This window comes from Pogonomyrmex barbatus, unplaced genomic scaffold (assembly GCF_055798465.1).
Source record: "Pogonomyrmex barbatus isolate J1 unplaced genomic scaffold, ASM5579846v1 scaffold1, whole genome shotgun sequence".
Classification (NCBI taxonomy): Eukaryota; Metazoa; Arthropoda; class Insecta; order Hymenoptera; family Formicidae; genus Pogonomyrmex; species Pogonomyrmex barbatus.
This window is the reverse complement of record NW_028297098.1, coordinates 8602145-8626982: the sequence shown is the minus strand read 5'-3', so window position 1 is coordinate 8626982 and position 24838 is coordinate 8602145. Positions and strand designations below refer to the sequence as shown.

At 37.2% G+C, this 24838-nt stretch overlaps 2 protein-coding genes, 2 long non-coding RNA genes and 1 pseudogene across 4 annotated transcripts; 3 read left to right on the top strand and 2 right to left on the bottom strand.

The window, feature by feature from the left end:
* The first annotated feature begins 7281 nt into the window (after positions 1–7281).
* On the top strand, positions 7282–9125 carry LOC148938015 (uncharacterized; annotated as a pseudogene).
* A 217-nt stretch (positions 9126–9342) lies between these two features.
* On the bottom strand, positions 9343–12685 carry LOC148938014 (uncharacterized). The gene is made up of 2 exons (XR_016140458.1): positions 11599–12685; positions 9343–11360 (listed from the first exon to the last, which is right to left on the bottom strand). It is a non-coding gene; the product is annotated as an uncharacterized LOC148938014 (long non-coding RNA).
* A 404-nt stretch (positions 12686–13089) lies between these two features.
* Positions 13090–14512, top strand: RpLP2 (ribosomal protein LP2). Its single transcript, XM_011638459.2, has 4 exons — positions 13090–13250; positions 13845–14017; positions 14095–14196; positions 14292–14512. Exons 2-4 carry the CDS (start codon positions 13846–13848, stop codon positions 14360–14362), a joined length of 345 nt encoding a protein of 114 aa, XP_011636761.2. The 5' UTR covers positions 13090–13250; position 13845; the 3' UTR covers positions 14363–14512.
* LOC148938013 (uncharacterized) lies at positions 14304–15050 on the bottom strand. The gene is made up of 2 exons (XR_016140461.1): positions 14911–15050; positions 14304–14795 (listed from the first exon to the last, which is right to left on the bottom strand). It is a non-coding gene; the product is annotated as an uncharacterized LOC148938013 (long non-coding RNA).
* A 28-nt stretch (positions 15051–15078) lies between these two features.
* Positions 15079–24758, top strand: Chc (clathrin heavy chain). The gene is made up of 9 exons (XM_011638458.3): positions 15079–15631; positions 16700–16907; positions 17180–20231; positions 20375–20672; positions 20759–21199; positions 21281–21843; positions 21923–22145; positions 22232–22307; positions 22416–24758. The coding sequence occupies exons 1-9, from the start codon at positions 15590–15592 to the stop codon at positions 22541–22543; spliced, it is 5031 nt and encodes a 1676-aa protein (XP_011636760.1). The 5' UTR covers positions 15079–15589; the 3' UTR covers positions 22544–24758.
* The last annotated feature ends 80 nt before the right edge of the window (positions 24759–24838 follow it).

The window sequence follows — 24838 nt, the reverse complement described above, 5'->3', positions numbered from 1 at the left end:
TTTTTTAGCTAAATTTGCAGTTTGTCTTTTCTCTTTCTTATTAAGCTTTTTTAGCTAAATTTGCAGTTTGTCTTTTCTCTTTCTTTCTCCAACACAGAGAGAAAAAGAGAAAAGATGAATCGTGCAAGAAGTTTAGCTAAAAAAAAAACAGGCCTATTGTTTATAAAATGTTTGAACAAAAATCGAAAAAGTTGTGCGTGAGACGCAATACAACAAAATTTAAAAAGACATCCGAACCACTCAAACAGCCCGATTAAGACTGACCTACTACTACTAACCTAACACGAATGAAACTTCTGATTGATCAGTTGTAAGAAAATCACTAGTCGGTAGTCGTAGAAGTTGACTGTTGGTCATCTATACCAATTCACTGATTCCGACTACTCCTTCGACTCATTTCCGATTCACCGATTGTAGCTTAAAACTATCGATTAACAACTACCGACTCATTGTAGATCCGCTTAAAGGTTTGCTGGACGGCTAAGTGTTGGTCCGCAATAAGTGATTTAAGCTTTAAGACGTAAGAAATTGACCAATTATAATCGAATATGAAAAGAATAATCGACTATGATTAGTCAATTTTTTACGGCTTAAAGATTAAATACTTATTGTGGACCGACACTAATGACGTTCATAGTAGAATCCTTGGAAGCTTTCCAGTAAGCCACACAGTTGACACAGTGTAACACAGTGTCGCTATACGTGCTTTCCTGTTACGATACAACACAACATATTTCGACACAGCTATGAAGCAGAATCGAACTGTGTTCTGCACCATGGCTGCCAATTTTTAAATTTTTATGTTCGTAGCATTGAATAGTGAAAAAGAATTCTGTCTTTTTCTGTTTTGAAATTAATCATTTATTTAAGGTTTGTTTGTGTTGGTCCACAATAGATGATTTAATCTTATGATTTAACCCTTAAGAAGTAAGAAATTGACCAATTATAATCGAATATGAAAAGAATAATCGACTATGATTGGTCAATTTTTTACTTCTTAAAGCTTAAATCACTTATAAGTGTCGGTCCACAATAGGTGATTTAAGCTTTAAGAAGTAAGAAATTGACCAATTATAATCGAATATGAAAAGAATAATCGACTATGATTGGTCAATTTCTTATGACTTAAAGATTAAATACTTATTGTGGACCGACACTTATATACTTATACACTGTTGTTGCGCAGATATTTTACATGATAAAAAATCTGCGCAACGACAATATAATGATACTGAATTGTTCTTAAGAATTACAGAATAGGCTAGCTGGACTAAGAAGAAGAAGAAAAGATTATTTCTTCGATTATTACTGTGACACTGCAAATATTTTAAAGGTTATGCTCGAGAATGAAGCAATCAAAACCTTCAATAAATTTCAGCTAGCGTCAATTAGTGACTATATCTAGAATTAAAAGACATTCCAACAAGCATTCAGATATTGTGTTTAATTGTTAATTGTTGTGTTAATTGTGTGACACAGTGTCTATTTGTATCTTCTTGCTGGAAAGCTTCTTTTGAAGATCGTCCACCGTGGAGGTTCGTTGGACGACTAAGTGTCGGTCCACAATAAGTATTTAATCTTTAAGCCGTAAGAAATTGACCAATTATAGTTGAGTATTCTTTTCATATTCAATTATAATTGGTCAATTTCTTACTTCTTAAAGCTTAAATCACCTATTGTGGACCGACACTAATGGACATCCACGATGGAATCTTAGAACACCGTCATAGTATAGACATTAATAGTAGTGACAGTATATGACGATACCTTTGATCTTCGTGTAGCTAAATTTCATGACCTTGAGATTGGCCGCCATATTCCCAGCCTAAAATGGCGGCATTCATTCCGCGAATAAATTTTAAATCGATTAAATATCGAAATTTGTATATACTAAACATATTGACTGCATTTCGACATTCAATGCCAGTATTGATATTTGGTTCGTGCCACGCATATTCTAGATTTTCAGTACTGGCAATGAATATTGGAACGCAGCCATAGTTGATTATATTTTTCTTCTAATAAGCACAAATGTTTAAAATGTTTTTTGCTATAATATTATTATTAGATTAATAATTATCAAAATTTACTTTATATATTTCTACAAAGAATAAGATAATAACATTTAATTTTATTAATATTATTTTAATGAAATTTTTATTATTGTAATAAAACACAACATTTTATAATACATATGTACATAATAAAAATATTAAATTATTTGAATTACTCCGTGTGAAAATGTTTATAATCAATTGATCCTAGATATGATTCGGACTTTGTGTGTATACTTCGGAGAGGCTGATTTGGAAAATGTTTTGAAAATTTTAAACAAAAGAGTTTGAAATTTATTGATAACTCTTTTCGGGAATCTATATAAATTTGGAAATATCAAACTATTTTGAAATTTAACACATTTATTTGTCAAACTCTTATTAAATATGTGACAAAATACATATCTTTATTTTTTTCCTTTAAATTACGAATTATATTTCTTAACGTATAAATGCAATGCAATGCAATAATACGATAAATACAAAATAAACAATTTTATTAAATAGTTTAAAGGAAATTCTATACATACTCTGAATGGTATTTTTATTTGTATTATATCTTCATATAGCTTATGTCCTATATTTTGTAAAGCATATTATTCAAAATGTAGTACAAAATGTTTATGCAATATTAATTGTTCAGGCCTGGCTCTGAGTGTTCTCGAATATTCTATGTAACGCGTAAGAATATCGAATTACTCGCTCTTTGTGCCAATCACATTTCTCATTAGTGTCGGTCCACAATAGGTGATTTAAACTTTAAGAAATAAGAAATTGACCAATTATAATCGAATATGAAAAGAATAATTGATTATGATTGGTCAATTTCTTACGGCTTAAAGTTTAAATACTTATTGTGGACCGATGCTTAGGCACTACTTTCAATCACGTGTCCGAGAATTTAAGAAGAGGTATCGCCTTTCCGTATCTCGCGGGTAGTTCGGTCGTGGGTTGTTGTTCGTGTTAAATAGAAGCATTGTTCAATATACTCCTGCTGAGTTGCGACAAGTATAAGGGCCCATTGCCCGATTTCCGAGGATCAGTTTTCTTTTCTTATCCGAGTGCGGAAATATCGTATAAGCACCCGAGTGCCTTGTAAAATCGAATTTTGCTTGCCATTAGTTATTGTCCAACTTGATTTCTTTAATCGAGACTTTCCACAGCTCACGCCGGCGAAAAAATAAAATAATTTGAGTGTACCGATAATATCGAAGGTGTCGATACATTTAATGGTCCTTCGAGCCAAATCTAATGAGTGGATATCGATTAAAAAGACAAAAGCTCGTGAGCTTCAATGGAAATTTCCGAACTAACGCATTTACATTGTAATATATCGCCAATATATTCAGTGTGTGCGTGACAATACTTTTCTTCTATTTAAATAAGTATCGTTCCTTGCTCTACGCAAGATATTAATATCGGCTTAATTGATCATGCCATTCCAATCTAAAGAAAATCGGTGTGAACAACTACACGGTCGCTAAGGTCAAACACCGGCTCGATGGCCTGAAAAGAATTTGGGAGAAGACACAGCATATCAACGCGCAATTGCTCCGAGTCGCCACTGAGGACGAGAAGAGCCAGCTTGAATATTTCGCTCGGGATGTATTCTTTCGAGCCGAAGAAACGTACTTTGAGGCTTTCGACTACATGGTCGAGCTCATCGCATCCTTTGACATTGCCAACTCCCCTTCAATGATCTCAGGTGACGCTTATCCAATTAATGGTCCAGCTTCGAACAATAATGCGACTAAACTCACGTCGATCTTCCCAAGTTTTCCGGCGATCGTTTAGAATGGGAACATTTCCGTGATATGTTCGAGTCACTCGTTGTAAATAATTTGTCTCTAAGTAATGTCGCGATTGCACTATTTAAAAACGAAACTTAAGGGCGATGCTGCCGTGTCACTGCGCAATTTCAAAATCATTGAAAACAATTTCGCGCCAACGTGGCAATCTTTGATCAATGAATAATGCGAACACGCGTTTGATCATTAATTGTCATTTACAAGATTATCGATTTGCCGAATCTCAAGACCGAGACGGCTAGCTCTCTTCGCAATTTACGCGATATAATAAAAACATCAATCAAAGCACTCTCGAATTTAGGACCGGTCGACAAATGGGATGACGTCTTGATTTTTCTGCTCGTTAAAAAATTGTCGCCTCGAATCCGCCAAGAGTGGCAAATGGAGTTAGGAGATACGTATGAATCCCCCACGTTCGTCGCGTTTTCAAAATTTATGTCGACGCGAATTAGAGATCTAGTCGACGAGAATCCTTCGATTTCGAGCGAGAATGTGTCAGTCGCGCAGTAAGGTCGCGTATTTCGAATGCGAAAGTTCATATAGCGGATAAGCGATCAAAGGACTCGAAAATGCCCTGCTTGTTCCGAGAGTCATTTGCTTTTCCGTTGTAAACAATTTATTCCTTTGACCGTAGATCAACGCTTTGCTCTCACCAAAAAATTAAAATGTATCAATTATCTGCGAATCGATCATGGAACAAATGTTTGTACAAATTCGCGCAAATGTTACAAATGACAAATCACACCATACGACCTTACACCGCGATACACCCTACGCATCTCGAGAACAATGCAAGTCCCGAGGAGAATTGCACGAGTACTGCCGATGCGAACAAGTTAATTGCTGACCCATCAGTTTTCACCGCGTCAACGTTCTCACCTAGAAATCCCGCGATTGTATTGCTCGCAACCGCCTAAGTAAATTTGTGTACCTTCGAAAATCGGACGGTCCGAATGCTCTACTCGATCAGGGATCGATGCACACGTTCATCGCGGAAACATTAGCGCAACATCTCCGTACGCCTCGCCAACGAACAACACTGCCCGTGACATGTTTCAGAATGCAATATATAACTGCAAAATCTATAAATAATCTCGCTCTCGAGTCGTGTAAATTAAATAAGCTCTCGCTCCTGATGACAGCTTACGTATCATATTCAATCGTATCACTTCATATGGTACCTCCAAGAGAATTCCAATTTCGAATTGGTCGCATTTATGTGGTTTCGAACTTGCCGATCCTGATCCCTCAGATCGGTCGCCCATTCAGCTTCTCATTGGAGCATACTACGGAACTACGTTACTGGAACGAATCCGCAAAGGATCGTTAGTGTCGGTCCACAATAGGTGATTTAAGCTTTAAGACGTAAGAAATTGACCAATTATAATCGAATATGAAAAGAATAATCGATTATGATTGGTCAATTATCGGTCGGTTGATCGGTTAAAGATTAAATACTTATTGTGGACCGACACTTAGGCAACCCTACTGCATAATCTACAATTTTCGGTTGAATTATCAGCGATCCCATCAATAATACCAACCTGCACGCAACAGTCTGTGTCGCTTCCGTACACAATGCATCGCCGGATCTCGACAAACTATTCGTACGATTTTGGGAGACAGAAGAGGTTCCCACGAAATCCAGTCTTTCCGTCGATGAAGAAAATTGCGAAACACACTTTCGCACAACCCACGGTCGAGAAGAAAGTGGACGCTATATCGTTTGTCTTCCGTTAAAGCAATCACCTCCGCCGATTGGAGAATCGCTTCTCGTGTATACGACAAACTCGAGAAACGACTCTCTCGTAATGCGCATCTCGCCGAGAACTACCACTCGTTCCTCCGTATTGTGACTTAGGTCACATGGAGCGCGTTACTGCAACGGAACCATTTCGTTCTCCTGTCATCTATCTTCCACATCACCCTGTAGTAAAGGAGGAAAACCTGATGACTAAATTCAGGGTCGTCATTTAATGCATCATGCGCCATGTCAAACATCGCTTAACGACCACCTATTCATTGGATCCAAACTACAAACTGATTTACCATCGATCTTGCTCGAGTGGAGGCAACATGAGTTTGTGTACATTGCAGATATCGCAAAAATATTTCGCCAGATAATTCTGCATCCCGAAGATAGGAATTATCAATGCATTCTTTGGAGATTTGTGATCTCCACAATCTGCAGTTCAAGCGTACCGTTTACATACGGTTACATACGATACCGCTCCAGCGCCATATCTCACGATAAGGGTCCTAGACCAACTAGCCATAGATGAGGGTGATCGCTTTTCTCTTGCACGCAGGATTCTACTCAACCAGACCTACGTTGACGATATCCTTTTCGGCGCTGGCGATATCGAAACCGCGAATGTTACACGAATTCAATTGATGAACTTGCTCTCGGCGGTTTTCGTAAACGATTTCCGTTTACGAAAATGGGCTGTCAATTCCGATAAAATGTTTGATGACGTACCGAATGATGATCGAACTGTCGCAAGTGATCGCCCGTTAGAAGAGGACCCCAGCAGGGTTCTCGGCATATCGTGGTCCTCGCTCAACGATTCATTTATGTTTAAAATCTTGCTTCCGCCCTTTGCAACAGAGACTAAATGTGCCGTGCTCTCCACGATTGCACGAATCTTCGACCCTCTAGGATAGGCTACCCTTGTGGTCATCGTGGCAAAAATACTCATGCAAGAACTATGGATATAGAAATGCGACTGAGACGACCACGTTCCCGGGGATATCACCGATAAGTGGAGAAGCTATTGCGGCCCCCGTCTCTCCAGCAAAGTCCAGATTCCCCGCTGGACTGGACAATCCACACAGGTGACGGCTACCGAATTGCATGGCTTCTCCGATGTTTCACTCAAGGCCATGGATGGCTGTCATCTATTTAAGAAGCACTTATTACAACGGTGATGTTGGGGTAATTCTGATCGCAGCGAAATCCAAGGTGGCGCCGAAAACACTCATCAGTATCCCGAGACTGGAGTTAAATGCTGCCGTTTCTTCTCGTTAAACTCCTACGATACGTCGCTGAAACTATGACTCTCATCAATGGTCCGACCCACTGCTGGACGGATTCAACTATCGTTCTCGAATGACTGAAAAAACATCCATCCACATAAGCGACTTTTGTAGCCAATCGAGTTGCGAAAATTCAAACTGCACTTTCAGCTGTTGAATGGAAATATGTACCGACAAATACGAATCCCGCAGATATTGCATCACACGGTATTGCTCCCAAAGAGCTTCCGTCCTGCGATTCATGGTGGACTGATCCAGGACACTTGACTGCGAAAATCACCTGCATCCTGGCCAACCCAAACCCGTCACGTTCCCGAGAACATGCGAGTTGGATCGCGAGATAACTTCGGAAGTTTGCAAGGTCACCGTGACACGTCGAAAACATGCCGAAATTATTCCCGCTCAATGACCTTCCCCATCGAATGTCATCCTGGACGCGTCTATTACGAGTTACGGCGTATGTATTCCGATTTATTTCGCGCGTTCGGTCAGGACCAGCGTCGATATCAAAGATCAACTCTCGTTTTACTGCTACTGACATCAATGCTGCGAAAACCTTCTGATACAAACAGGCCCAAGTCGATTCGTTTGCTCCTGAGATCAAATCGCTTTCACGGAAACTACCGATTTCGTCGAAGAGCTCATTACTCAAACTCACGCCATTTCTCGACAACAAGGGCATGTTACGCCTAGGCGGGCGGCTCGAAAAATCGTTTCTTCCCTTCTCGGAGAAACATCCAATGATTCTACCGCGTCATCGAATCAGTGATCTGATCATCGATCATATCCACAAGACACTGCACGGAGGTCCCTAACTGACTCTCCGCATCATTCGACAGAATTATTGGATTATCGGTGCGAAGAATCTCGTGAAATCAATGATACATCGTTGCGTTCCGTGTGCTCGCCAGCGAGCCGTCATACCGACTCAACTGATGGGCAATCTTCCGCCGTCTCGTGTCTCGCCATTGTGTCCGTTTTTACATACGGACATTGATTTTACTGACCTGTTTATCACGCTTCCGCGCAAAGATCGACAGCGAGCCTACAAGTTTTACGTCGCCGTCTTCGTTTGTCTTTCGATCCGCGCAATCCATCTGGAGTTAGTCACCGATTTATCTACGGAAGCATTTCTCGCTGCGTTTAAGCGATTCGCCTCTCGTCGTGGCATTCCAAGCGATATCTACTCCGATAACGGAACCAGCTTCCAAGGAGCAGATAAAGAATTAAAAACATTCCGCAAGATCGCCAACCTGGAACTGAGATCGCTACTCGCTATCGACGGTATTACGTGCACTTTATTTCACCTGCTGCGCCTCACTTCGGCGGCATCTGGGAGGCCAGCGTGAAGAGTATGAAGCATCACCCACGCCGTATCGTTGGCAACCATATTTTATCATCGGAGAAATTCTCGATGCTTCTCTGCAAAGTGGAAGCATGTCTCAACTCGAAGCTCATTTCTGCCATCTCTACCAATGACTTCGCGACTCTAACACCCGGACACTTCCTCATCGGAGCCCCTATCGTTACCGTTCCTGAGGAATTCGAAATACAGAAGAACCGATTATCAAGGTATCAACGAATATGAGCGATGTTCGAACATTTCTGGAAGAATTGGTCGCGTGACTACCTACATACTCTTCAACAGCGGGTCAAGTGGAAGCGAACGCTTCCAGAAGTTGTGCCCAGAGAATTTGTTCTCCTACGCAACGATCTATTACCACCATTAAAATGGAGTTTAGGTAGAATTATCGCGACTGAGCCAAGTGATGATGGACATGTTCGTATCGTGCGCGTAAAGATCAAAGACTCTGTATTCCTGCGACTTATCGCGAAAATTTGTCGTCTCCCCGTAGACTAAGCGCAGTAAGTCATTGTTGTATCGGATTATTGTCAACTATGCTATCCTGATCGTACCGTACTAGATACGAGGCGGGCGGCATGTTCAGGCCTGGCCCTAAGTGTTCTCGAATATTCTATGTAACGCGTAAGAATATCGAATTACTCACTCTTTGTGCCAATCACATTTCTCATTAGGCACTACTTTCGATCACGTGTCCAAGAAAAGAGAGGTATCGCCGTTCCATATCTCGCAGGTGAGTCGTGGGTTGTTGTTCGTGCTAGACACAGAAGCGTTGTTCAATATACTCCCGCCGAGTGACAAGTATAAGAGCCATTGCCCGATTTCCAAGGATCAGTTTTCTTTTCTTATCCGAGTGGAGATATCGTATGTACCCGAATGCCTCGTAAAATCGAATTTTGCTTGTATTAGTTATTGTCTTATCGGATCTTGTATTGGAGTGAACGAATATGTGTGAGTGTGACGAGTTTAAATAAATATCGTAATTGTTAACACACCCGACTTGATTTCTTTAACCGAGACTCCCCACAGCTCACGCCGGCGAAAAAATAAAATAATTTGAGTACCGATAATATCGAAGGTGTCGATACATTAATATATAAAAAATTCATCGCTTGGTACTAATAAATTATCACAAATTGCACTTTTATCATATGCTTTTTCTTCAATAAATATTGTGTTAGATGCCAATGGATTTTGTAAAGCAATTGTTTCGCAAATAGAACAAACATGTTGAACTCGTATTTTTCTTATAATATAACCACACAAATATTGTAATAAATTTTCAGTTAAAAAGTCATAATTATGATAATCTGAATCTAATAATTTTGTTGAATGAAATATCAGTAAATTCTTCTGTCAGTAAAGTTGTTCGATGGCTTTCATATACATGGTGCGAGCAGCAGAATTCATTAAAGTTAAAAATTTTGAGAAATCATCAGTACAATTTGCATTTTCAGATATTAAAAACTTCAATGAAAATAGTTTTTAAAAGCATTTATAAATTGTTGTGGTGTAGGATTGTATGAATTGCCATCTCGTTTCCTTATAGCTCCAAAATAATTTTCTAGACAATCTTGATTAATTCGCCTAGTTAATACATATTGAAATCCAACGATTTTTAGAAATTCTCATAATTGAAGTAATGCATTTATAGTTAATTGTAAATTTAATACAAACTTTACTTGTCTAGTTTTCTCTATCTATTCCATCAAATGAAATAACTTTTAGATTCTTTATACTATCTAACATTTTATACAAAAAATCTATTTGATATTGTTCTTTTTTAAATGGTTTGTTAAATTGTTTCGCATTAGATAATTTTGATGAATTAAAGATATCAAAAAATTTGTCAAAATCATAAATAAAATTAGCTGTTGCTATGACTTCTTCTCCAAGCAGTCCAAATGAAATATAAGTTTTCAAAGCAGCAATAAGTAGCACTAAATGTAGCATACTTAACTCGCATCTTCTGCCAATTATTAAGATACATGTGTTCATTAGTTAGTTTAGGAGCTAATCTTAAATTTCTTGTCTTGTCCTGCTCAAAAAAATTCATATATGTTGCCATGAAACATGTTGATCATTATATATAAAATTGTGTGTCATCAAATTATTTCTCACACTTTTTATCAAGGCATATAAAAAAAATAAAAAATTTTCATATTATTTATCATAAAGTAAGGTTTTTCTATTGTTATATTATATAAATTAATTAATTTACGAAAATTTGAGCCTTGGTCAGTAATAACAGCTACAACTTGTATATTAATTTCATATAACTTGTTTATCTTCAATTAAATTTTTTACATCTATAGTAGAACAAGTAGAATGCGTTAAAAAATATCCTAAAGGTTGTTTCCAATTTGTTTTAAGATCTCTTATCATAATAACTACAGCATTTTGTGCTACATCAAGTAATTTGTTGTTGCCTGTGCCATGAAAACCAATAATTTTATCCTTTCTTATACTATAACAAATTGGATTTTATCGACATTTTATCAAAACATAAAGTACATATTTTATTCATTTTTTCCATTGTAGCTGTCTTAATTTTAATTGCATTAAAAATTGTATCATTTAATCCAGGTTCTTCCAGCCAGCTTTCGACAAATCTTTGTAAACATCTGATAGATGGTAAATTAAAAGTTTTTTGTAGAAATCTGTATGCATTTGGCGAAAGAAAAAAAAGTGATAATGCATACCTCTTAAATTCTTCTGTATATCTATTATCTTGTTTTTTTTACATTTTTGTAATTTAATTTGCTCTGTGATAAAAAATTGTATACTTTTAGGTACAAATTTAATATAAAATTTTAAAAAAATCTGTTTCTGTAATGTTCTCTAATTTATTCTTACGTTTTAATTTTACTTTTAGTATAGAATTGATTTTTTGTAATTTTTTAAATTTTGTTCGCAATTTTTGTTTACGTGGAGTATTCGCAGATAATATATAGTGATGTTTGAATTAATGCTGATAAAGATTTTTCTAATGCTGAATTAAGTTGATCATCTGGAATAGAAATTGCTAATAGCGTTAATTTTTTCTTCTTAACAGAGAAATTTCTTGATTCTTTCCTGATTGTTTCTTCTATCGAACAACTGTAATAGATAAAATTTCCGATTGATTTTTTGAAATATTAGTAATTAATGTGTTTTCCTAGATTATCTCTGTGTTGGTCTCTGTACGAAAATCACTGTAATAACAATATAGTGTTATTACAAAAATAAATATTTAATTTTTTGAGATATATCTTTTAAAATATTTTTAATTTAGAATAATTCAAAATTTAGATGCTTTTAAATTATTTTATTATTTTTATATTAAAAAAATGCTTACTGTGCATTTTCGAAAATTGTTGGTATAGCACGTACATGTAATCTATTTTGTAGATCATTGATAAACATATTTATTTGAAAGTGTGCTGCACATAATTTATAGTTTTTGTATAAAGTAACGCTATCTTTGTTAATTAGATCTTGCCTATTTATTGCATTTATCCATTATTTGTATTTATAAATAATTTTAAATAAACAATTTTGATTATTACATTAACTTAATCCTCTGCAGACATCTTGTACACAAAAATGTCTTGTACAAAGGTACATAGACATCATGTATCTTTGAGGGAACAGACAATTTTTCAACTTTGTTATTTTACCGATTCTGTCTCAAATTTGAGCACGTACAAAAAAAGCAAAAATGTTTCGGGTTATATAATTGTATAATCATATCCTTAAATGTTGAAAGAGTATATTTGAAATTTTTTATATTTTTCAGAGTTCAAAAACTATTTTAGAAGCACAATGTTGCCTCAATGATTCACAGTGTCTGACTAAGTAATGAAATTCAGTGATGTCTGTGTGAGATTAATATATATTAATTTATAAACAAATTATTAGCAATATAAATTAGCAATATAATATTTAAAATATCTAGTTCTTATTTTTTTAATATAAAAAGTTATTTAAGTACTGTTCCGATTCTTTTGGAAATCTAAAAAAGCTAAGAACAATTCCAAGAATTGTTAAGCAATTTGTGGCAACACAATACGCTCTCGCATTCATTTTACTAATTATAATTAACAAAGAATCTGTAATATAACCGTAATGTAATATAAAGCTTGCGGGTTGGCGTTAGGTTTAGCTAATCTGAAGAGGTTATGTCACTATAGGTTTCGGCTAAGAATATAAGCATGCGCAATGAAAATTCAATCCCAAATAAATATAGAGTGTCGCTACCATTAATGTCTATACTATGGCACCGTCCATCGTGCCAGGTTCGCTAGATGGCTAATGGACATCTACGGTAGAATCCTAGAGCACTGTCCACCGTGGAAGTTCTTTGGATTTCTAATGAACGCCTATCTGATTTCCATCATGGAAATAGACGTTCGATGGAAGTTTAATGGAGCCATGGAGATTCAATGGACGTCCATTCGAGGTTATGTTCTATGTAGGGTGTAATAGTAGTATTAATATTAATTTTTGCTCTTGGTTGAAAAAGATAAAGCGAAAAAAAAGATAAATAAATAAATAGTAATAAATTTAAAATTGTTAATATTAAAGAAAATATATTAATAAATACGATGTATTAATAAATATATTAATAAATTGGTAATATAATTATGTAAAATAAAGTTTTATAAATATACACATTTTATTACCTTTAAAATGTTTATGTTTTTAAATTATAATATTACAATTTAAGATTAATGTAGTTAATGTAATGTTTGAAAATAAGTGGGAATAGCCAAAAGATGGCGGACCAATCAAAAGTTGCTTTTTCGTGACCAGTCTTTTATTATAGTGTCTCTAGCCATAGTTTGTGGGACATGGTAGCGCCACTGTCCAAATTAATGTTGGCATCACAAGTGAAGTGAGCTACTAGCAGTCTATATTTATATCATCAAAGTTTCTTCTGGTGTTAATTCCGTACACGATTTGTATCACTTCGGCGTAGTCCACGTTTCGTGTCGTAAAGACTTAAAGGTAAATCTAAGTTTAATTTATATTTCTATGAGGAATAATATTTTGAATCCTGGATTGTTCGAACATCAAAGAATCGAAATGATTAACGCTCTCGTCCGATTGCATTTTATAATTTGTTATATCAATGGATGCTCATCACGCTTCACGTTCGTGGAAGATTGTGAATATCTGCGAGATAACATAAAACCAATATCGCTTTTCATTGCTCTTCAAGTTAAGCCATCTGTTAACATGAATGTAACTGTAATACAATTCAGGAAATAATACGATAAAAAATGATAAAAAAATTGTAATTCTCATGCCAAATTTTATAGGTTATATCTGAATATAAATATACATGTGAAAGTCTATATATAAATCTAAGTATAAACACGTCAGTAATCATGCTTTGATCACGCGAATGACCTTTATATGAAAACAAAATATCTCATGCTCTTTGTTTCCATACTTATTACATTCGTGATGATTATCATCACTAAATCATCTGTTGACTGAGTATTATAATGATACAATCTTTGCTTACTAATTTATTAATTAACACTTGAATAATCAAGTTAAACAATGTATCTATTAACATTTTAACTTGTTTTGCAGAATGCGTTACGTGGCCGCTTATATGCTGGCTGTATTGGGAGGCAAAGCCTCACCAAGCCAGAATGATATTGAGAAAATTCTGTCGTCAGTAGGAATTGAAACTGACGCTGAAAAATTGAAAAAAGTTATTTCCGAGCTAAATGGAAAGCCGATTGACGAATTAATTTCCAAAGGTATACCAATATATTCATTGAGATACTCAACTAATATTTCTTTGTGAATTGAATCAAATATTATCTGATAATTTTAGGTAGAGAAAAGCTATCATCTATGCCAATTGGTGGAGCGGTTGCTGCCGGTGCCACTGTAGCTCCTGCTGGTGGTGTGGCAGCTCCAGTCGAAGAAAAGAAAGGTAGGCTTTTTTCTATTGAAATAAAACCTCAAAAAATATACAAAAATATCAAATATATGTAAATCTTAAACAATACAAATACTTTATTTTAACAGAGGAAAAGAAACCTGCTAAAGAAGAATCAGAATCTGAAGACGACGACATGGGATTCGGTCTCTTTGACTGAAGACGCCTTTTTTGCATTTTTTATTTTGTCACCAGAATGAAACGTGCTGCATTCTCTGTGACAATGATACGAGTCGCTTCTGACTTTTGTAGACTTCAAAACTCCGAGCTAATGCTATTGCTGGAGAATAAAGCATACTTTTAACTAAAATAGATACATTTGACTTCTACACATTCCCACCTCAAATCTTTCTCGCATTCTTTTACCATAGAGAAGCAAGGGCGAATGTGCAAAATTATCTGGTAATAACCTTCAAGATGTTTTTTTTTTTTTGAAGAAACAGCTTTCGGTTGGCAGCAGTCGGGGATAAAAATATTTTAGATTGGGGAAAGAAGGGAAGAAAAAGAGAGATTCATGATCGTCAGCATGGAAGTCTTCTTATTCTTTCTTGAATGAAGCTGCCTAAGTGTCGGTCCACAATAGATGATTTAAGCTTTAAGAAGTAAGAAATTGACCAATTATAATCGAATATGAAAAGAATACTCGACTGTGATTAGTCAATTTCTTACGGCTTAAAGATTAAATACTTATTGTGGACCGACACTTACGGCGCCAATACAGGCCATGATTCGTCAACGTGGAAGTATATGTGTTACGCACTCCTGCGCCGTTGCGGTTTCATTCGTGATGGGAGGGGGTGGGAGAAGGGGTGATGCGCGAGATCTGCCACCGAATCCAATCGTGTCAAATCGTTGCTTGTATTCTTCCGCTGGTGTCGGGGCGCTCGTGTGCCGAGCTCGACTCTCCGCTAACGTCGTGTGATCGTCGGTGTTGGTCATCCGGAAGAGAGGAGAGAACAATCCTCGGTGGGGACATTCCTTGATCGATCGTGATCATTGACATTTCGACGCGCGACAAAAAGTTTCTCGTAACAGCGACGATCTTCCAAACGAGGGGGAACCTCATACGTGGGAACTATTTCGAGAAAAAGGGGCGGCGTTGATGGCGTCAGCCATGATGGGTGTCAGCGGCAAGTAGCGACGTTATCTCGTACTTCGTCAGTTGATTTCGCGCTTCGACGAATTGATGTTGAGTATCTCAGTGAACAGAGAAGCGCACACGACGACCGGAAACAGTTTCGCGAGTAGAAAAGCACGGTTGTGGGTTGCGCGCTAACCACACACGGAGTTGATCGAGCCACACGAGCGGGGACAGCGCGGCTGGGAACCTCTCCCTTTCTATCTCTTTCCCTCTCTCCTCGGGGACTCCGGAAATATCGTGGTGAAAATGACGCAGCTACTACCTATAAGGTTCCAGGAACACCTACAGGTACGTCATCGTTTCCATCCCGCGGCAGGATCTCGCAATGGGGAACGCGTCGCCATCATTGAGATTTACCACGTCGGCTTTCTTCTCGAGAGAGACCGGACATTTTCTCTGTCCCGCATCTATCTCTTTCTCTCTCTTCCCTTTCCATCTCTCTTTTCCATCTTTGTCTCTTTCTTTTTCGCATACATTCGTCGGTATATCGACGATTTATTCGCTCATCTCTCCACCTGGAACGGAAGTAGAATATTTCGGGGTGACGTTACTTTGACAGCTACCCCCTCCCCTCCCGCTGCGTACATCCGCGTGCGAGACCCGATGACGTTACACACACAAGTCCGTCGATCTTTCACGAGGGATTTTGTGGCAGGTTATCCGTGATATCCGCCTGAAATTGATGAGATACTACGGATTGGAATGAGCGCATTCGACTCTCTTCTCTATCTCTCTCTTTTTTTTCTCCTCCGATGAGTCGAACGCCGTCGTCGGATTCGTATACGCCCCTCGTTTCCGCTTTTACCGAAACATTCTCCTTTTATCATATTATATTTTCCTTCCATTATCCCGATTACCAAATGAGTAAAAAACTGGAAAATTTTTTCGTTCCTTTCCACGTTGTCTGTGTAGACTCGTTTTGAAATGATGAACATTAGTGCATTATTTATTTGTATTTTGTATATCAAACTCAAAGACACGCTTTATTTGACTAACATATGGTTATTACTGTAACTTCGTACATCAGAATTTCATGAAGATTTTATTGTATTTTCCTGATTATAATTGCATTAAACATGATTGTTGAAGATTAATACACATGCATATTGATTATTTTTGAATAATAAGAAGTATATTGTTAATAAAGTTAATAAAGTTGATTTGATATATGAATTGATAAATGAATATATGAATATATGAAATGAATACATGAATTGAATAAATATATTTTATCTCCAGAAAATGATATAAAATCGATTATGTCAATAACAAGATTGTGATGTATTAATTAAAAAAATAATTATATAATTTTGAACTTTTAGGATGCAAGGCTATCTATATCTTTTATTTTTACAGCTTACAGCTGTGGGGATTAACGCCAGTAATGTCAGCTTTAATACACTCACCATGGAATCTGATAAATTCATTTGTGTTAGGGAAAAGGTTGGTGATACTGCCCAGGTAGTCATTATCGATATGAATGATTCTGCCAATCCTATCAGAAGACCGATATCTGCTGATTCTGCAATTATGAATCCAGCTAGCAAAGTCATTGCTCTGAAAGGTATGTGCATTCCCCATGTAAACATGTTTTGGTTTTAGAGAAGTGTTGAATGATGGAAAATGAACGACCAATCCAAATTTGAATCTTCAAATTTAGATTTTTACATTACTTGTAGTTCAAAAAGCAATATTGTATTCTGTTGTACACCTTTTTCTAAAGTAAGTCTTGTAATGATGTAAAATAATTTGTAGCAATAATTCTGTAGCAATGAGAAAGAAATATACAAGAAATATGAGAGTTACTAAGAGAAATATTTATTTCTATTTGATTAGCTATGAAGACGCTTCAAATCTTTAACATTGAGATGAAGTCGAAGATGAAAGCCCATACAATGACGGAAGACGTAGTCTTTTGGAAGTGGATATCACTGAATACATTGGCATTAGTGACGGAGACTGCAGTGTATCATTGGTCCATGGAGGGTGATTCAACGCCAAATAAAATGTTTGAACGTCATTCGTCGTTAAATGGCTGTCAGATTATTAATTACAGGACGGATCCAAAGCAAACGTGGCTTCTATTGATTGGTATTTCAGCACAACATAACAGAGTAGTTGGCGCCATGCAACTTTACTCGGTGGAACGAAAGTGCTCGCAGCCAATCGAGGGACATGCCGCCTCGTTCGCTCAGTTTAAGATGGAAGGAAACGCGGAGCCTAGTAATCTATTCTGTTTTGCTGTTAGAACGGTACAGGGTGCGAAGCTTCACATCATCGAGGTGGGTCAGCCACCTGCTGGTAATCATCCGTTTCCTAAAAAAGCGGTAGACGTATTCTTCCCACCTGAGGCTGGGAACGATTTTCCTGTCGCCATGCAAGTCAGTTCCAAATACGATGTCATATATTTAATTACGAAATACGGTTATATACATATGTATGATATCGAATCCGCAACTTGTATATTTATGAATCGTATCTCGGGAGAGACTATCTTCGTCACTGCACCGCACGAAGCGTCCGGTGGTATAATAGGAGTAAATCGGAAGGGTCAAGTCTTGTCTGTGTCTGTGGATGAGGAAAATATAATTCCGTATATCAACGGAGTGTTGCAGAATTCCGAACTGGCGCTGAGAATGGCTGTACGAAACAATTTGTCAGGAGCAGAAGACTTGTTTGTAAGAAAATTCAATATGCTCTTCCAAAACGGTCAATACGCGGAGGCGGCAAAAGTCGCAGCTAATGCACCAAAAGGAATACTCAGAACACCCGCGACTATCCAACGATTTCAACAGGTCCCTACGACTCAAGGTCAAACATCTCCTCTTCTACAATACTTTGGCATTCTTTTGGATCAGGGACAGCTAAATAAATATGAATCACTAGAGTTGTGTCGACCAGTATTAGTTCAAGGACGTAAACAGTTGCTGGAGAAATGGTTGAAGGAAGATAAGTTGGAATGCAGCGAGGAATTGGGGGATCTGGTGAAACAGGCGGATCCTACGTTAGCGCTTAGCGTTTATTTAAGAGCCAATGTTCCCAACAAGGTTATCCAATGCTTTGCAGAGACAGGGCAATTTCAGAAGATTGTATTGTATGCGAAGAAAGTTTCATATACGCCCGATTATATATTCCTCCTACGAAATGTCATGAGGATTAATCCTGATCAGGGTGTGGCATTCGCGCAGATGCTGGTTCAGGACGACGAACCATTGGCCGACATCAATCAGATCGTTGATATATTTATGGAACAAAACATGGTGCAACAGTGCACGGCGTTCTTGTTGGATGCGCTTAAAAACAATCGACCGAGCGAGGGTGCCTTACAGACCCGTCTTTTAGAAATGAATTTAATGTCTGCCCCGCAAGTGGCTGACGCTATATTGGGGAATCAAATGTTCACCCATTATGATAGAGCTCACGTTGCGCAGTTGTGCGAGAAGGCTGGCTTGTTGCAACGTGCTCTCGAACATTATACAGATTTGTACGACATTAAAAGAGCGGTGGTACATACGCATTTGCTGTCACCTGATTGGCTTGTGGGCTTCTTTGGTACTCTATCCGTAGAAGATTCTCTCGAATGTTTGAAGGCTATGTTGACGGCCAATATAAGACAAAATTTACAAATCTGTATCCAGATCGCGACCAAGTATCACGAGCAATTGACGACCAAAGCTCTGATAGATCTCTTTGAGAGTTTTAAGTCTTACGAGGGCCTGTTTTACTTCTTGGGATCTATTGTGAACTTCAGTCAGGATCAGGAGGTACATTTCAAGTATATTCAAGCGGCATGCAAGACAGGCCAGATCAAGGAGGTGGAACGTATATGTCGGGAGAGTAACTGTTATAATCCGGAACGTGTAAAAAATTTCCTGAAAGAAGCAAAACTGTCTGATCAATTGCCTTTGATAATAGTATGCGATCGATTCGACTTTGTTCACGATCTCGTTCTCTATCTTTATCGCAATAACTTACAGAAATACATCGAGATATATGTTCAGAAGGTAAATCCATCGCGTCTACCAGTGGTGGTCGGCGGTCTACTTGACGTTGATTGTTCGGAAGATATCATCAAGAATCTGATATTAGTGGTGCGCGGGCAATTCTCCACTGACGAACTAGTCGAAGAAGTGGAAAAGAGAAACCGACTCAAACTCTTGCTGCCGTGGTTGGAATCTCGCGTTCATGAGGGCTGCGTGGAGCCGGCTACGCATAACGCACTGGCCAAGATTTACATTGACAGCAACAATAATCCCGAGAGATTTCTCAAGGAGAATCAATTCTATGATAGTAGAGTTGTTGGGAAATATTGTGAGAAGCGCGATCCTCATTTAGCTTGCATCGCGTATGAGCGTGGCCAGTGTGATCGTGAGTTGATAAGCGTGTGCAACGAGAACAGTCTGTTCAAGAGCGAGGCCAGATATTTAGTGAGACGTAGAGATCCCGATCTTTGGGCAGAAGTGCTATTAGAGAGCAATCCGTACAAGCGACCATTGATTGATCAGGTCGTTCAAACAGCATTATCCGAGACGCAAGATCCCGAAGATATATCAGTTACTGTCAAGGCTTTCATGACGGCTGATTTACCTAATGAGCTGATCGAACTTCTCGAGAAGATAGTATTAGACAGTAGCGTATTCAGTGATCATCGTAATTTGCAGAATCTCTTGATATTAACAGCCATCAAAGCCGATCGTACGCGCGTCATGGAATATATTAATCGCTTGGATAATTACGATGCTCCGGATATTGCCAACATTGCTATTAACAATGAACTTTATGAAGAAGCTTTCGCGATTTTTAAAAAGTTTGACGTTAATACATCGGCTATCCAGGTTTTAATTGAACAAGTTGGCAACTTGGATAGAGCTTACGAATTTGCAGAAAGGTATTTTATACACACGCGCGCGCGCGCGCACACACACACACACACACACACACACACACACACACACACACACATACGCATACAATCTTTTTTTTGCATACAGTATACATACAATTTACTTAAATAGATTGTTTCATTTACAGATGCAATGAGCCACCGGTATGGTCGCAGCTCGCTAGGGCTCAGCTGCAGCAGGGTCTGGTTAAAGAAGCGATCGATAGCTTTATCAAAGCGGACGATCCATCTGCGTACGTAGATGTGGTAGAAACCGCACATCGGACTTCACATTGGGAAGACTTGGTCCGCTATCTTCAAATGGCCCGCAAGAAAGCACGCGAATCCTTCATCGAAAGCGAATTGATATATGCATACGCGCGGACCAACAGGCTCGCGGATCTCGAAGAGTTTATATCTGGTCCCAATCATGCTGACATACAAAAAGTAAACAATCACACGCGTTTGTGAGCACGATTTGATTTTTGTAAACCTATTTTTATACTTTTTATACTTTACTTTTTTTTTTACAGATTGGCGATAGATGTTTCGATGATAAGATGTATGATGCTGCGAAGCTTCTCTACAACAATGTGTCGAACTTTGCGCGTTTAGCTATAACGTTGGTCCATCTGAAAGAATTCCAAGGTGCCGTCGATAGCGCGCGTAAGGCTAACTCGACGCGTACCTGGAAAGAAGTTTGTTTCGCTTGTGTGGACAGCGGCGAGTTTCGATTAGCTCAAATGTGCGGCCTGCACATAGTCGTGCATGCGGACGAACTCGAAGACTTGATCAACTACTATCAAGATCGTGGACATTTCGAAGAACTTATTAATCTTCTAGAAGCTGCTTTAGGACTTGAGCGGGCTCACATGGGAATGTTTACCGAATTAGCTATTCTCTATAGTAAATACAAGCCTCAACGAATGAGGGAACATTTGGAACTCTTTTGGTCTCGCGTTAATATACCAAAGGTGGGTTTTCTTTTCAAATCAATGAAAAATCAATAACAGATTTCTTAATCATTTAATGGAGTGAAAACGATTGACTCGCAGGTGTTACGTGCAGCGGAACAAGCGCATTTATGGGCCGAATTAGTGTTCCTGTATGATAAATACGAGGAATATGACAACGCAGTCCTCGCGATGATGCAACATCCTACTGAAGCTTGGCGCGAGGGTCACTTTAAGGACGTAATAACTAAAGTCGCAAACGTCGAGCTCTATTATAAAGCTATACAGTTTTATGTGGAATATAAACCCCTTCTTTTGAACGATATACTACTTGTACTTGCTCCGCGCATGGATCATACTAGATCAGTGGCATATTTTACGCGAACTGGCCATCTGCAATTGGTGAAACCATACTTGAGATCGGTTCAAGCTCTCAACAATAAGGCTATTAATGAAGCTTTAAACGGCTTGTTGATCGACGAAGAGGATTATCAGGGTCTCCGAACATCGATCGACGCGTTCGATAATTTTGATAATATTGCGTTAGCGCAGCAACTCGAAAAGCATGAATTGATCGAGTTTAGAAGAATCGCCGCATACCTGTACAAGGGAAACAACAGATGGAAACAGTCCGTAGAGCTTTGCAAGAAGGATCGACTATTTAGGTAATTCTACGCGTTACTCATATTTGACATATATTTATACATGCATATATGATTCTTATTAATTGCCAATTCATAATAGGGATGCCATGGAATATGCGGCAGAATCTCGGAATCCAGAGGTTGCCGAAGAGTTACTCGAGTGGTTCTTGGAGAGAGGTTCTAAGGACTGCTTCGCAGCATGCCTATTTCATTGTTACGATTTACTTCATCCAGATGTCATCTTGGAGCTTGCATGGAGACATCGTATTTTACATTTCGCGATGCCGTATCTTATACAAGTCGCGCGGGAATATATTACTAAGGTAAAAAACAAGATACTTGAAATGTACATTTAACTCCGTATTCTTATATCATTAGTAGTATCTATAGTATCAAATATGTTCGATAGGTCGATAAATTAGAAGAAGCCGAAAGTCGACGCATCGAAGAAACCGATCATCAAGAACATAAGCCTATGATTATGCGTAAGTGATCTCTTCAATTATATTTTTGTAAATACATCACATCTTATAAATATTGTAATGCATCATTTTTTATATTATGACGTTTCTTTCTGTTGCATATTGTTACAGCGGAACCTCAACTAATGCTGACTGCAGGGCCAGGAATGATGGCACCCGGCTATGCGCCTCCAAATGTATACGGTGCACCTGCACAAGTGTACGCATCCACCGCAGCCTATCAAGGTTACGGTATGTGAAATACATTTAAGGGGACAGATCAACAAAGTCTACTTTTCTATAAGATTTAGGTAGAATGAGATTGTTTTGTTAGCTTAATATCGTTAGAGCGAATATGAATATCATTAGAAACGATGAAGCCACGTTTAGATCATGATAATAGTGTAATGAATAGCGAAATTCATTGAGAAAAGACATTAATACGCACTATCACACGCTACCTAAATGTGAATTTATAGGAGGAACGTGTTCTTGAGCAAATAATTATATTTTACGATTTAAATAACTGTTTAATACGAACTGCGTGAAAAACATTATTTAAAGAATCATATTTAAAGAATTTTAAAAGAAAAAATTTTTTTCTAATACCGAGATTTTTTCGTTAAATTTAATCTTGTGTTTGCACAGTAAAAAGATATATGCATGTATACAAGCAGAATATAATTTCCCTGTCTTTCTCGCACATGTACGTGTGTGCGTCTATGTGCCTTTCTTTTGGCTACTAACAGGAAGCAAGCTTTTTTGAGCGATATCGTAATTCCAAAGCAAAATCAACTGTAGATCACGATTAAATTTTAGCACAAATTACCCGATGCTTGCTTTTCGACGAAATTTTTTTCAATTTTTTTCGTCATTATATTTTGGAAATCAATTTTTTTCTCAACTTCCGAAAAATGTAATACATTTTCAAATCCTAGCGTGTGATGAACCATAATGAAATTAAAAAGCCCTCGCAAAATGTAATAAAAATATCTTTTAAATCAGAGTAGATCGTGTATCGTTATATCAGTATTGTAACGAGAGAGCTTTCGGAAGAGGGAAAAAAAAAAAAAAAAAAAAAAAACTATAAACAGAATATGTTGACGACGTATCTATGATAACATACATTGTTCTAGATCTACTTGTGTGTACATTTGCTTGAACATAATATGACGATATATGTTCGCTGAATTAGCTTGATTTACATAAAAAAAAAATGAATGAAATGTAAAATGAATTATAGATAATGAAATTCATGTCAAGATCTTATTGTCTCATTAATGTACAGAAATGCATAAAAGTTTTCTTTTTGCCGAATGTGCATCACACATCATGCTTTTCTTTCGTTATTCATCGCGCAAGAGTATAATTACACACAACTAGAGTCGAGAAATATATACAGATAATTTGATAACAAAGTCCAATACGATCGTCACTGTCACATCGTTCATACCTTATAAAATGTATTTTAATATTTCCTACTCATTTCACATTAACGTGTGCATAGTACTCTGTTCGAAATCAATTGTTGATCATTACATAACTTGTTATAAATTATGCAAATTATACAAGCATTAAGATAAATTAGATCGCAATATTTCTAAAAGATGAAAAAGTCAGATTTCGTTAAAGCACTTATGTTTGTTTCTTCCTTTTTGAGATACTTATGTCGCGTGTGTATGAAATACTACGTCGATGCATCAGGATCAATATGTACAAGGTACAACAGACAACCAAGAAAAACAGATATTAATTTTGTAATACGTTTTACTTTTAACATTCCTAAATGTAAGCTATTGTTGCGTAAATTTTTTATATCACTTTGTGTGATATCTCGTTTTTCTTTTACATGTCAAAATATAACGGATATAATATACAGTCTTTTTTAAGTTCAAAGAGCGCGAAAAGCAAAAGTTTATACTGATGATAAGATCGCGTTACTTTTTGCTATGCCCAAGTAAGAAAAAATTCGTGTTACATAATGATAAAAAAACGAACGCGTGATGTTCGTCTCGTTTTCTATCCGCGCGATGCTTTTGTTTTTGGTACTCCACAGTTGATCTTGCAGTGATCCAGCTGTATATATTACATATTGAAAATGTTATGTGAGTGTGTCGAGAAATAGGAGAAGGTCAGGTATAATATGTCCTGGTATTATTTCACTTTGATCTAAACTTAGCCAATGAAATTGTAGAGATTGATTAACAAATATAGTTGTTGTACTAATTGAAAATAATTATCATTGTATCAGTGTCATGTTTGACCACTACGGTTTTAATGGAACATGAGTGAAGACACTTCCAAAATGAATATATTATTGTTCAATAATTATGCACACCTCTCCATATAAAGACACGACACAAAAAAAGAGATTTACACATATACATACATTATATATAAATATAATGCTATATTATATATACGACTAAAATACTGTACCATGTAAGTAGTAAATATACATTACCAATCCTGTAATTGTAATGTTCTATAATAATAACCCAAAAAAGAATACTGAAAAATATAAAGAAATAAAATAATTGTAACATCTATATGAA

What these genes read in the sequence shown, in the direction of transcription:
- RpLP2 (XM_011638459.2), top strand. Translation starts at nt 13,846, where the DNA reads ATGCGTTACGTGGCCGCTTATATGCTGGCTGTATTGGGAGGCAAAGCC. An exon ending in TGACGAATTAATTTCCAAAG is followed by an intron (nt 14,018 to 14,094) that starts GTATACCAATAT and finishes TGATAATTTTAG; the next exon opens with GTAGAGAAAAGCTATCATCT. An exon ending in TCCAGTCGAAGAAAAGAAAG is followed by an intron (nt 14,197 to 14,291) that starts GTAGGCTTTTTT and finishes TTATTTTAACAG; the next exon opens with AGGAAAAGAAACCTGCTAAA.
- Chc (XM_011638458.3), top strand. Translation starts at nt 15,590, where the DNA reads ATGACGCAGCTACTACCTATAAGGTTCCAGGAACACCTACAG. An exon ending in AAGAAGGATCGACTATTTAG is followed by an intron (nt 21,844 to 21,922) that starts GTAATTCTACGC and finishes AATTCATAATAG; the next exon opens with GGATGCCATGGAATATGCGG. An exon ending in CGCGGGAATATATTACTAAG is followed by an intron (nt 22,146 to 22,231) that starts GTAAAAAACAAG and finishes TATGTTCGATAG; the next exon opens with GTCGATAAATTAGAAGAAGC.